General features: G+C 47.1%; 1 protein-coding gene across 1 annotated transcript; it reads left to right on the plus strand.

Annotated features, from left to right (window-relative positions):
• Nucleotides 1-483: 483 nt before the first annotated feature.
• On the plus strand, nt 484-8,471 carry LOC114798205 (ceramide kinase). The gene is given in 15 exon segments (XM_074933649.1): nt 484-1,252; nt 1,352-1,447; nt 1,544-1,681; nt 1,875-1,933; nt 1,935-2,004; nt 2,730-2,793; nt 2,868-3,013; nt 3,100-3,174; nt 3,314-3,466; nt 4,403-4,508; nt 5,600-5,700; nt 5,781-5,977; nt 6,684-6,752; nt 6,754-6,974; nt 8,318-8,471. Coding segments are annotated over 15 exon segments (1,740 nt in total). The 5' UTR covers nt 484-1,125; the 3' UTR covers nt 8,436-8,471.
• The last annotated feature ends 4,382 nt before the right edge of the window (nt 8,472-12,853 follow it).

Consider the following 12,853-nt stretch of genomic DNA (forward strand, 5'->3'; position numbering starts at 1 on the left):
TTCCCAAAACTACATTAAACTACATCATAGGGACCATTAAAAACAGACCAGTGATGAAAGTTTCTTGATCCTACAGCGCCGCCCGGTGGGTGTTTCAGAATATTGCAGTTCCACAGATTCCCAAAGGACCCTTAACTTTACTTCACTAACCCTAACCAAAAAGTTCCAATCCCAGTTTCGAACATTTATCTTAATGGGTGACTGTTTTTGTAGTAGATGCTTTTTAAGGATCCAGTGGATGTTGGTGCGACAAAGCTTGATTGTCGCACCAAATGTGTAGATTTAATTCATACTAAAATCATTATGCAACTAAAAAAGACAATAAATCAGGGTATTCAGATACATTAAAGGGGGCTTTTGGCACAGTCAAAATAGTAAAAATCCATTCAATGCGTGATTGCTGATTGCTCATGGAACTCTGGAAGAACTCGTTGAGTCTGTCCCTTCCCACCTCCTCAACAGGGCTAAATGTGTGTCCATTTTTCCAGTGTGAGGTGCTTTGCGTCGTAAAAGGACTTGTGATGGTGTGGCGTGGTACGTTGAACAGCAGGTGTTGGTTTCTGAAGATCAGACATGATGTACGTCGCTCTGCTGAAGGCCGTTGATGTAAATGCTGCTTCGTTGGTGCAACCTTCACATATTTGCACCATGTTTCACACATTTGCACCATGTTTGTTTCTTTCGCCTCGTTCTTGCAGAGTTTTGGGCTTTGGCCCAGGAAACCAGCAAAGCAAACCAAGCAAGAAGGAGGAAATAGTCCCATGAAACTGCGCCACCTGGAGAAAGGGATTAGAACACGACATTAATAACCAGGAAGGTGACAGAGGTGACACCCAGACGACCGGGGAAAAAAACAAAAAACAAAAAAAACCCACTCGCGAATGCGCATGCGTAATATGTCTCGACACGCCCTTGTTTATGCAAATCCCGCGCAGCCAATCGGCTCGCAGAATGCTAATTCGCGCACAGGTAGGAAACCCGAGCGGCGCACCTGCGGGAAGGTAACGGGGTGGCGGAACCGGTCCGCTGGGACCCGACGGGACGCCACTTGGTGATCTTATCGGCGACGTTTGCGCGCTTTAGTTGTCCTGAAAAGGCTTCGGCGACGATGACGTAGGCTGCGATATGGATATCGATACAGTGCGAGTCGAGTCCAGTCTGTGGGTGGGTAATAAGCGGTTCCGAGCGGCCCTCAGCGGCTGGTACTTCAGCTGGACGGAGCTGGACAAGAAGAACCGGGAGAAAAAGACCGGTGAGCACAATAATAACGTCAAATCCGCATGTTGTAGGACTGGCACACTCTTGTGAGGGCACCTGGACCTTTCAGGACGCTCATGTCACTCGTGCTCAGTTTCAGTGCCCATATCGGAGGTGATTGGGGTCGAGGAGGGTCGAGTGGAGGTCCAGCCTCAGAAGAAGCAGGAGGACACCGACAGAGACTTCACTTGTGAGCACGGCCTGTTTGAAAGCAGCCCGCCGGGTGTGCATATTGGACGGGGAGATGGTCCCCGGCTTTGACCTCCCGCCCTCTTGCTCCTGCCAGTGTTTTACGTGAAGCGCAGCTCGCGGGGCGGTGGTCGGGGTCTGCTGTGGAGCCTGGGCAGGATCCAGTGTGGGTGTCCCAGCCGCGACCTCAGAGACCGGTGGGTGACGCAGCTCAGGACCGCCCTCAAAACCCACAGTAAGTTGGGAACGGTGCAATAATTCACAAGACTGTGTGTATCTGTATTTCTTTATTGTAGAGGGCCTTATTGCGATGAAACAGTTTGTCGCTCAGCAGAAGCTGCTCGTGTCAATGACCGGTGATTTAAAACATTAAATGTGCATTAAATCGGCACAGAAGGACGGTTCTGTTGTTCTTTTCCGTCTCCAAGGCCCGTCTCGACCGCACAGGCTGTTGGTCTTCATCAATCCATATGGAGGAAAGAAGCGAGGGGAAACAGATCTACCATTCTCTGGTGGCTCCACTGTTCGAGCTGGCTGGCATCGGCTCTCATGTCGTAGGTGAGTCTCCAGATCAGTCGTCTTCGTCATCATCTTACCAACTCGCCCTCGCACGGTCCTCGCCCCTCGTTTCATATCAGCGCACGGTGGGTCGTGCAGAAGATGTTCATGTAGAGAACTGACCTTATCGATTGTTCTAGATCATGCGACGTAGACTTCAAGTTGGCTTTATTGTCATTTCAGCTATATACACGTCGACCAGGGAATAGTGAGACGAACTGACGGAACCTGGTGCTACAGGGAACATTTTAAATTAAGTGACATACTGACATAAAGTGACCGTGTGCGACAGACAAACCGGCTACATAAAGTACAAACATGGGATGCAGGCAGTGCAGGAGTAAATCTTCAAGGTCCCATGACGTGAAAATGTGATTTAACATTAATACGAGTTCCCCCAGCCTGTCTATGGTCCTGTAGTGGCTAGAAAAATGGCGATAGGTGTAAAGAGTGCCTCGGTCATTCTGCTTAACCAGTGAAATGAATAATGTAAAGTGCCAAGTACAAATTGTGCAAAAATAACAGTGCAACAACAGATAATGTATTCTAATCATAGAAGAGGTAGTGTGTGTGTGTGTGTCAGTCCAGTGTTCGAGTGTTCAGGTATCGGATGGCCTGTGGAAGGAAGCCCAAATCCTCATGATGAATATTCATAATCACAACGCAACATCATCTTTACTGAACCACTAATGCGGTGAATTCTAACAACAAAATATAATGAACAGTTACAGAACGCGCTAACCAGGCGAGAGACCACATCCTGAAGAAAGACCTGACCGGCTTCGACGGGTGAGTGACGGTGTGTGTTGGGCGTGTTCCGTGACGGCCGCGCCTGCTTGAAGGAGCTTTCCTTTCCCCCTCAGTGTGGTGTGCGTGGGCGGGGACGGAATGTTCAGCGAACTGCTGCATGGCGTGATTGGGCGGACGCAGCAGGAGGCGGGGCTCTCCGAACACGACCCCGCGGGGGCGCTGCAGCCGTGTGAGCTTCACATCGGGATCATCCCGGCAGGTCGGCGCGTCTGGGCGCGTGTCTCGTCTGTTGACGTGTCCTCGTTCATGGTGATAAATGAACCTGTGTGTGTCGGTCCTCCACAGGCTCCACAGACTGCGTGTGTTTTGCCACGATGGGTGTGAATGACCCGGTCACCTCTGCTCTCCACATCATTATTGGTAAATGACTGGAAATGTCATGGATTTTGTCAACGTCACAGGGGAGCAAAAGCAAAAATATTGAAATTTAGAAAAATTGCGCCTTCTTGGCACCAGCTAAGGAAGTATATATCTTGACGTGTCTTTTCGTGGGCCGCAGGAGACTCGCAGCCGCTGGACGTGTGCGCCGTGCACCACCAGGCCTCCATGGTGCGCTACTCCGTGTCCCTGGTGGGCTACGGCTTTTACGGAGACGTGCTGGCTGAGAGCGAGCGCCACCGCTGGATGGGGCCGCTCCGATACGACTATTCCGGTACGTCCCCAGGCCTGTGAAGTACCCGCGCCAGTTAGAACTTCACCACAACTCCAATCTGTAATCCATTAAATGCCCTGACTACCTACAGGCCTCCTGACCCGGAAAAGCCATTCAGTGCGAGAAGAGTATTTTCCAGGCCTCGAAATGTTTTGGAATACAAAATAAACATAGAAAGTTCTGGAAAAGTCATTGAAATTGGATCGATACATGAATGTACAGGGTGGGCCATTTATATGGATACACCTTGACAATCCAACACAATGGGCAGCACATTGAACACATTTTGTAAGTGGTCAGAAACTTAACTCATGAAAGAACGTTAAAACCAAGCACACCATTGTTTTTCTTGTGAAATTAGCAATAAATTTGACGTCACATGACCCTCTTCCTATTGAAAAACGAAAGTTGGATCCAAGATGGCCGACTTCAAAATGGCCACTATGGTCACCACCCATCTTGAAAAGTTTGCCCCCTCACATATACTAATGTGCCACAAACAGGACGTTAATATCACCAACCATTCCCATTTTATTAAGGTGGATCCATAGAAATGGCCCTCCCTGTAGAACTAATCTTCGCCTGTAACGTGATGCAGACTGTTTTGCTCTGGCAAAGCGCGAGCTTGGGAGGATAAAACGCTGTCGTTTAAGTTCAGCTTTCAGTTTAACTTTGGATATTTTGGTAAATTTAACTTTTTTTTTTCACATTTGCACAGAAATTTTAGAGAACACATGGTCATGAACGTTTGCCTTAGAGTCATGGAGAAGTCATGGAAATGTATCTGTAAGAACGTGTAAGGACATTAAGCAACTAATAAAACCTTGCCCTTTGTCCTCTGCGTTGACCAAACAATGCAAGTGACTGTACAGCAGCGTGTTGGCCAAGTCGCACTGGTGGAAAATGATCACCGCTTGTGTCCCGCCCGTCACTCAGGCTGCGTGGTGTACCTGTGTAACCGAAGCTACGAGGGAGTCGTGCACTTCCTGCCCGCCGATGCCGGCCTGTCCAGCCCGCGAGACAACACCCGCTGCCTTTCAGGGTACAGGCCACACCCACACGCGTCTGCCTTTTCACTTCGACATTCTCTTCATTCTTGTATTCTAGTCGTTGTTCACCCAGTCAGCAGCATAAACCAGGTGATTGTCACTTGTGATACACAGCAGCACAGCACACGGTGCACACAGTGAAATTTGTCCTCTGCATTTAACCCATCACCCTGAGTGAGCAGTGGGCACCATGACAGGTGGCCGGGGAGCAGTGTGTGGGGACGGTGCTTTGCTCAGTGGCACCTTGGCGGACCGGGATTCGAACCGGCGACCTTATGACTACGGGGCCGCTTCCTTAACCGCTAGGCCACCACTGCCCCAATATTTGCCCAATTTGCCCCCCAGGTGTTCACAATGCCCGTAGATACAGTATAATCGGTGTTGGATGTTGCCTACCTCAGTCGTAATATTGATCACGTTGAACTGGACGTTTGGAGGATGTTTCCAGCTATTAAAACAACGTACGATTTCAGGTTATGTTGTGGAAAAATGATTTTTTTTGGAAAGCGGTCTGAAGATCTGAAGCTTGTGCAGGGTCGTGTCCAGGGAGAAAGTTCTCTCTCGTCAGTTCATTAGTCTGACAGGTGCGGTGGAATGAATCCTCCCCGGACTGGTATCGCTCTCCGCTCGGCCCGCGCCACCGCGTTCCTTAAGGAGGGCCGTTGCCATGGTCCCCGGCGACGCCACCCGACACGGCGGAAAGGAGAGCGGCGCGGCGCGCGCTGTCAGTGTAAGTGGAGTGGACTCGATCGGTTACAGCCGAGGCTCGCCGCTGCGGCGTCCGTTGCGCCCCGCGCAGTTTCACTTTGCATAACGCTTGTGCCGATTTGCCTGACGGCAAAACCGCATGGCGTTGGGTTTCCTTTACAAATATATTTACGGCCTTATCCAGAGCGCCTTATAGTCAGTAGTTACAGGGACAGTCCCCCCCCCCCCCCGGAGACACTCAGTGTTTAGTGTCCTGCTCAGGGACACGATGGTAGTAAGTGGGGTTTGAACCTGGGACTCTGCGGTATTCTGGTTTGTAGACGGGTGTGTTGCACACTAGGCTACAACCACTAGTTGTGCGGATTTGGGGTTTCAGGTGCCGTGTCTGTTCTGAGAGCACAGAGAGACTCTTCCCCAGATCGGAGACGGGCTCCCTCTACAGTGGCCAGCTGAGTCAGTACAGCGAGTCGTCCGAAGGTGGGGATGAAAACCAACTTTATTCTGGTGAAACGTTCTCCTCTATTGGCTAATTTCATGCCCGTCTCTCCTCGGCCCAGACGAGTGGATGAGCGTGTCGGGCAGGTTCAGGTGCGTGTCCCTCACCTGCATGTCCAGCTCCTGCCCCCGGAGCCCCCTGGGCCTCTCCCCGTCGGCCCACCTCGCCGACGGCACGGCCGACCTCATCCTGGTGAGGGACACCCACCCGCTGGGCTTCCTCACCTTCCTGCACAGGCACACCAGCTCACAGGACCAGGTCAGCGACGTTTTCACACTGAATAGCCACCTGCATTTCTTTCTAAGGAAGGGAATAGGAGGGTGTGGTTCTCGAACCTTTGCTTTCCTGACATAACCATACGACACACTCGTATGGCATTTGAAATGAACAGAAACCCCAAAACTCATGAAGTTATACAGGTTCCAACATATAAGTTCAGCATCATGTCCAGAACTGAGAGAGCTGAACCAGGAACCAGGACCAGGATCACCACACCCCGACCATCTGAATGTTCATCTCGTCACTGTTACACTGCCACTCGCGATTTTACTCCATTTTACTTTACGTTGATAAGTAAATATGTATGTTCTCTTTGGGCATTTCTGGCTTGCTTGTCTTTTTTTTTTTTTTTTTTTTTTTTTTTTTTTTTTTTGTTCCCTTTTTATTTATAACCATAAATTTTAGAGAAGATTTTAAATCTCCTATTGATGCACAGAAAAATATGAGCATTTCAATGCTCAGGTGATCAAGATATAGATGGCCGTTGGGTTTTATATAGTCCCCTTAATGGTCTCAGAAAGCATTTTTCCAGACTACATTAAATTCAGCATTTTATGACATCAATCATGTTCAGACTTTATCACATTACACATGATATTTAAATTCGTTACTATAGTTAGTATTTATTATTGTTGTTTTTGTTGGATGTTGGCGACTCAGATCGTTACATTTCTCTCCATGCTAGTTCGACCTGCCGTTTGTGGAGGTTCACCGGGTCAAGGCGGCGAGGTTCTCTCTCCTGACGAGAAGAGAGACGGTCTGAGGAAGGCGAGGAGGAGGACGAGAGGAAGGCGGGGCCGGTGGAGAGGGCGGCGCTGGAGGACGGCGAGCCTGAGCGCGAACCAGAGAGGAGGCGGCGGCCGCAGGCCGGCAGGAAGGGGGGCCTCTGGTGCGGACTGTGCTGCCGCCGCCATCCCGCCGTGTCGGTGTGGAACTGCGATGGGGAGATCCTGCCCTACACCCAGATCTCCTGCAGGTACTACAGATCCGTCGTGTTATAGAAGCGGGAAAATGGGCCAGCGGTGGCCTAGCGGTTACGGAAGAGGCCCCGTAATCAGAAGGTGGCCGGGTCAAATCCCGATCGAATCTATGATCAAAGCACCGTCCCCACACGCTGCTCCCCGGGCGCCTGTCATGGTGCCCACTGCTCACTCAGGGTGATGGTTAAATACAGAGGACACATTTCACTGTGTGCACCGTGTGCTGTGCTGCTGTGACAATCACTTCACTTTATTAAAAAAATTACACCATTCTGTTTCATCAACACCGGCTACCAGATGGAAAATCTTGTTTGATCATAGATTAATATTCTAATAAATTATGGTACAGATGTGTCCCGTTTCTGAAAACTATCTTCATTTACACGTTAAATTATCAAATTATCAAAAGGGTAGTAGTAGCCTAGTTGGTAACACACTCGCCATATGAACCAGAAGACCTGGGTTCGAATCCCACTTACTACCATTGTGTCCCTGAGCAAGACACTTAACCCTAAATTGCTCCAGGGAGACTGTCCCTGTAATACTGATTGTAAGTCGCTCTGGATAAGGGCATCTGATAAATGCTTTAAATGTAATGTAATGTAATGTCATCAAATAAAATGATTTTTTTTTTTTTACTGCCGATTTCAATAATAATATTTGTGTTCCATCTATATTTTCAAATTTTCGACCACCTGACTAGAGCACTCAGGCTCCAGCAGCAGCAAGTTGTTGGCTTTGTGTTGTCAGAAAATGATGAGGAGAAATTAAAACCATCATCATTTCCATCCTGTCCTCGTCTGTTCCTCCTTTGGGTGTGTAAAATGCAGGTGGGACAACTGACCCACCGGGTCTCATTATGATCTGTGTTCTGTCACTGCAGTCCACACAGACTGGGATAATTGAACGCTGTGGGAACGTTAATAACCTGCTTACAAGCCTCTAAACCACTGGTTTTGTTCAGGAGGACCAGCGAGGGTGCACACCACACCATTTTCCACACCAACCATTTCGGCACAGTGGTGGCCTAGCGGTTAAGGAAGAGGCCCCGCAATCAGAAGGTTGCCGGTTCGAATCTCGATCTGCCAAGGTGCCACTGAGCAAAGCGCCGTCCCCACACACTGCTCCCCGGGCGCCTGTCAACACTAATGGTGACGGTTAAATACAGAGGACACATTTCGTTGTGTGCACTGTGTGCTGTGCTGTGTATCACAATGACGATCACTTCACTTTCACTTGTTAAAATATTTTTCCACTGGAATTAGGGGTAAAATGTTTTTTTTTTTTTTTTTTTTAAGACCAGGATTATTCACCGATGTGGGTCTATCCTCTCCCTCAGGGTCCACGGGCAGCTGGTGCGGCTCTTCGCCAGGGGCATCGAGGACGAGGCGGGGGCCCGGACGGGCCGCGAGGGCGTGAGGTTGTTCAGAGGAAGATGGGGGCAGCACAGCCACTGAGCACACACTGCTGGCTTTTTTATTTTTTTTTGAAGGCGAGGCATGTTGTTGAATTTATCCACTTATTTAATGATGCCGTATCATGTAGCCATAGTCACACTGACTACTGTACTTTTGTTGGTATTGTGTATTTAATGTTTAAAATAAATCTATTATTAAAAAATCTATTGCAAACATTTCCATTTTTGAGATTATCTTCAGCGGAGCTTCTGCTGCTTGTAACACACACACAGGCCAGGGCATCTAGTGGGCGGGGTTGCACGATCAGGCCACGCCCTGATAAGCACCATACCAGGTGAGGGAGGCTGTGAAGACTCTGCTGCATGCCTGCATGAGGAGGTGACTACGTTCCAGGGACATGTCCGGAATGTTCTTCGACCAGCTGGAGTCGGGAGTGGGTGGAACCTGGTGCTGGTGTGTTGAGGGATTTTCATTGGTTGACTCGTTCCGGGCTCGCCCTGCACTTTATTTAAACAGGCTCTCAGGCACATTGTCCATTCGTTTACAGGCACAGGACAGAGCGCTCTCCTGATAAACGCACATCAACGTTGGACACCAATAATGGACAATAATGAGGAGCCCAGCTCAATCATCATTTACATTTACGGCATTTATCAGACGCGACTGGGAGAGGACAAAAGAACTCCAGCCCGTTTCTCACGACATGCTCCTATTGCTCCTAATACATTTATTCTATGTGCATATATGGAATTTAGCTGTAAATGCCAGAGCCAGAGCTACCTTCAAAGAGGGACAGTCCCTCTGGAGCAACTCCAGTGTCCTAGCAGGTAAGGAGCAGGTCTCATGACCAAAAGGTTTGAAACCAACCAAGGTACCTCTGAGGTCCCCTTGACGAAGGTCCCCGGGCGCCTGTCATTGCTACCCACTGCTCAACAAGGTGATGGGTTCAATACACAGGACGTGTTTTTTGTTGTGTGCAGTGCTTGCTGTGCATCATAATGACAATCGCTTGACTTTCACTTTCCTTTCCAGGAGAGGAGTGAAGATCCTCCCAGCTTCCCTCAGCTCAGCACTGAGCAACGTTTGTTCAGCATGCAGACGTCTGTGCTTGTCCACACCTCCATCTGTCTATAGACAAGCTATAGTGTGGACAATTCTTTGCTTTTGGTGGCAATACAGGTTCAGTTTGATGCCGGTATTTCCACACAGGCGTGGTCAGTGTCATGGGAGAACATGCTTCATCATCAGCGCCTAAACCTGCTCCACCAACCAACACACCAAGCTAGAAAATGAATGAAAGTACACAATAAATAAATGAGGCGTGAATGTTAAAACTGCATGTTGTCTGCTCGGCCTCGTGAAAATATTTCACTTCTGGTGCGTCTGACTGCATCTTCACGTCCTGCAGAGAAAGCCAGAGCGGATCCTGTCAGGTTTTTCAATAAATATTTTATTGATCGCTTTTGGACAAGAGCCTGAGATCAGCCTTCGGACTCCTCTCCCTGAGTGAAAGCAGACATGGAAGGTTTCCTGGTTGCACCTGCTTCTCACCCTGCATTTGCTGATGTGGGCGTGGGGGCGGGGTTAAAACCTTTGTATCACACATAACAGAAAGCCTTGATATGAAACTATCCGAATTGCACATATAGTTCCTTGACGTGACTATCAGAGTGGCAGATATGTGCAAACCATTGACAGGATATTCTATTCCTTTAGGTTTAATTTAGACTAATTATTATCATATTGCCACATGTCCTTCCCACAGTGACAGTGACATTTATCAGACACCCTTATCCAGAGCGCCTTACAATCAGTAGTGACAGGGACAGTCCCCCTGGAGACACTCAGGGTCACGTGTCCTGCTCAGGGACACGATGATAGTAAGTGGGGTTATTCAACTGTTTTCCTGGCCAGCCTCCCCTTCCGGAGCCTGAACTCAAACCAAGCCATAGAGGTGAGGGCCAAACGCAACGCAAGGTGACGTAATAAAACCGTCCACCACCGTGTCACTGTCAAGGAATCCTGATAATGTAGATGAGGCACTTCGGTCACACCCAGGTGTCAGAGGAAAAGTGACAACAGTCACATGAATGAAGGATCTCCAACAAGCAAAGATGGAGAAATACCGCTGCTGCTCCTTCCCATATAGAGCTCTGCAGTTGTGGAACGGCTTGCCGGTCAGTGTCCGGGACACAGACTCAGTCTCAGTGTTTAAATCTAAACTGAAAACCCATCTGTTTTCTCTGGCCTTCTGTTAAAGGCCTAGACACAGTGTCAATTATAAAGTCCACTTTATCACACAACTATAAACAACTGTAGGACCTGTCAAAGCCCATTGAGACATACTGTGTGTGATTATGGGCTATATAAGAAATATATGATGTTGTTGTTGTTGCTGCTCAGAGTTTCATCTCATTGTTTCATAAAAAAAAAAGAAATTCTGCAATAAACTGTTTAGGTAAATCAATATTTGTTCAGGCTTTATTGTTTTACGTTTTATTTCAACTGATTTGTTCTGTGGCTACTGGTACCAAGCAGTCAGTATACTGTGAATTGTGAGGTGGTGCCTTCACGGATGGGACTTGTTGATCAGGCACAGCTCACAAATGCTCGATCAGATTACTATCTGGAGAATTTGGAGGCCAAGCTCGTTGCTGTGCTCCTCAAAACCCAGTGGCAGGACTCAGTGGGTTCACTGGTCGCGTATTAGGTGCTGTTCCAAATGACGCCCAGTTTTGAGATGTGCATCAAGCTGAAGAAAACCCATGTGACCAATGGCAACGAGGCCTGGTGCAGCAGGAGTAAAACTCCTCCAGTCCCACAAGGACACTAACTACATTATTACCAAATATTATCTGAGCCAATTTGTATTTAATACAAAATATTGCAGGACTCTCAAGTTTTAGTTATTTTCTATGCTGTATTCGAGCCCTTCCATGTATTCTTGGAAGTTTCTACTTCGACATTTACAGCATTTATCCAGATTGACTAACAATCAGTAGTTACAGGGACTGTCCCTCCGGAGACACTCGGGGACACAGTGGCAGTAAGTGGGGTTTGAACCTATTTATATTAAACCATTTTGAGTGTTCATATTGTTTGTCTTTAATATTCATTAGAACGTTGAACGTCACTCTCTGACTGAAGTGTAAATGATAAAAGCATTGCTCATGTAGTAATAATGTCCTCAATTTATAACCTGCATTACATTTGCTATTTAAGCAGGCGAGTTTTATTGCAAAGATGACAGTACAAAACAACATATTATTTCATGGATTTTGCATGCTCTCCCCATGTCGGCACTTTTGGTGTTAAGTTGTGTCTTTAACTAAAATTTTTTATCTTTTTTGATGAACTAAAACATTTATATGTGACTAACAAAAGTAAGAAATCAGAGAGAAAGCCATTTTCACACCACTGTGTGCATGTGCAAATAGAAACATCTGAAAAACAAGGCGATCCAGACTGTTCGTATGTTCTTGCATGCATCTTTGTTTTGTTCTGCTTTTTCTATGTGCGTGGTTTTTAAATGACAGCATGCTTCAAGGCTGCCATATCTAGAGATAAAATATTTGTCAGACAATATGTCTACATAAACATAAAATCAGTAAGAATGTACTGCACGTTCCCTGTTGCATGTGAGCTGTGTTCATTTCACACTCCTGCATGCTGTGCAGATTCTGTCATTTTAAGGTGCAGTTTGGGTAACAAAGCAATTCAGTTCCACAAAGAAACATTGGGCAGAAAAGGAGACAATTAATAATCATCTTGATGATTATTAATGGGAATACTACTAATGCTCCTGCACTCTGAAGACTCGCTTTATTCTTTGCTAAGATATGGTGATGTGTTGCATGTATAAATAACTCATACAAAAGTTCAAATACAAAAAATAGGGAGTTTTATTTGCGTTCTCATTTGAATGCGCGTAAACCATATGAATTGGCATTGACCTCCAGCCCTTAAACAGTTTTTAAAAAAATAATAAAATACTGGAGATGAATTATTGCACTCATGCTGCGGGAATTGTCCAGTTTACGCAGAGTTTCTAGAACGTGCCGGTAAACAGAGCAAAAGCAGAATAAATCATCCCAGTCGTAACCCATGCTGGCTCACATCACATAAAGGTTTAATAACCACATTTCCAAAAAATAAAAAAAAGAATTATGCTGATTGTGGAGCTCAACCCACCACAGCTCACTCAGATAAGGCGGGACGATCCTTCTAGTATCGACTGACATACCAAGATCAACAATCAATATTGTGATCAAAGCATAAACAACAAAAGAATCAGAACTTTATCACTCACAGTGAAGTAATTAATTCAGTTAATTAACCCCCCCCCCCCAGTCTATAACCAACATCCGATAAATATTATCCGTGGCTCCAGTGTCTAGAATATTCACTTTATGAAGACTTTATTTCATATGCTCTCTAAAGGTTTCCATTGACATCAG

The sequence above is a fragment of the Denticeps clupeoides genome, chromosome 10, assembly GCF_900700375.1.
Source record: "Denticeps clupeoides chromosome 10, fDenClu1.1, whole genome shotgun sequence".
NCBI classification, from domain to species: Eukaryota; Metazoa; Chordata; class Actinopteri; order Clupeiformes; family Denticipitidae; genus Denticeps; species Denticeps clupeoides.